General features: G+C 48.6%; 1 protein-coding gene across 1 annotated transcript; it reads left to right on the forward strand.

Moving 5' to 3' along the window:
- Positions 1-250: 250 nt before the first annotated feature.
- LOC133822274 (uncharacterized) lies at positions 251-1,123 on the forward strand. The gene has a single exon (XM_062254562.1). The coding sequence runs from the start codon at positions 251-253 to the stop codon at positions 1,121-1,123; it is 873 nt and encodes a 290-aa protein (XP_062110546.1).
- Positions 1,124-1,527: the final 404 nt, after the last annotated feature.

Consider the following 1,527-nt stretch of genomic DNA (forward strand, 5'->3'; position numbering starts at 1 on the left):
GGAACACTCATCATGTTGGAGAGGGATCTCAGGGCCTTATGCCATCGTCCCCGGCACGCCACCATCAAAGGACTGGCGAACGACGAGTCGAACGTTACGAAACACATTCACGAGCCGATGCAAAACCAGCAAGAACAGCCCAAACTACCGTAGGAGCGGGCGACAACAAACCCAGGCACGGGTCCCACAAGGTGTAGCAATCGAAGACCCCACCCCCTCTGTCTGGTTCTTGGAAAGCTGGAAAGAGGAAATGTTACGAGAGGTGATGCAAAAGTTCTCTGACGGGAAATTTGCGCATGGCTCTAACTACGTAGAATTGGTTTCAAGAACCGCTGAGAGATCACCTTTCGCAGAATGGATACAGAACAAGCTGAAGCCGAGAGATTTCGTGATTCCCCCTCTACCAGCATTCAATGGGAGGGGAGGCCCACTTAATCACTTATTCCAGTTCCAACAGAAGATGGCCTTGGAAGTAAATAATGAAGCCATAAAATGCAAAGTATTCTCCACGACTTTTTATGTACTAGCTCTGCTGTGGTTCAGGCAACTAAAGCCTGGCTCTGTCAGCAGCTTCTGCGACCTTCGCAGAGCTTTTCTTCAGCAGTACAGTGCCAATCGCGAAGCTCCAAGAACGATGGTAGATCTCTACCGAATTGAGCAAGGAAAAAATGAGCACCCAAAGTCGTACCTACAATGCTTTATCGTTCTTGTACAACAAATTCACAACGTAGAGCCAGCAACCACGACCAACCTCTTCATCAAGAGTCTGCAGATGGGGTCCCTCTTACACGAAAATCTCACTACCCCACCTTATGACATGGAAGAAATTCAGGTCTGTGCCGAGGGCGTCTTCAGAGTCTTGGAATATCGAAAGCGTGCACAGAAGAAGTTTGCTCTCATTTCCACACCACCACCAAACAACCCGTCCCCACCATCTAAACGGGACGAAAAAATAAAAAGGCATGAGTCAGACCCTTCGAAGGGGGGAAAGAGGCCAAGAACTAGCCGAGATCCATCAAGATTCTCTTCTTTCGAGTACATTATCCCCCAGGAGGTCATCTATGAAGAGAACAAAGACAGACTCATATGGCGGGAACCATACAAAATCACCACTCCCCCATAAAAGCGAGACAGGAGTAGGTTTTGCACCTTCCACAAGGACCATGGCCATACAATATATGAATGTCACAACCTCCACAACCAAATTCAGGCCCTTATGAGAAACAGACGATTGACCCAGTACATTAAAGGATCTGACAGGCCCAACATCGCACAACCCCATACCACTCCTACCCCAATGCCAGCAACAGCGCCGGCCTCTACAAACGTGGCTTCTACGACTTCACAAGTACCCCTCAAACAAGTCCCCATGATACACGGGACTGTAGAACCGACCACGGAACAAGAGTAGAAGTCAAAAAACCATAAGTGAATGGAGGAAAGAGTAAAGCGATATAGATCACTGGGGCACGCCGTCAACTTTGCCCCTGCAGAAGAGAGGTGCTACCCTGCTTCTCCAATAACTTT

This window comes from Humulus lupulus, chromosome 1, assembly GCF_963169125.1.
Source record: "Humulus lupulus chromosome 1, drHumLupu1.1, whole genome shotgun sequence".
Taxonomy (NCBI): Eukaryota; Viridiplantae; Streptophyta; class Magnoliopsida; order Rosales; family Cannabaceae; genus Humulus; species Humulus lupulus.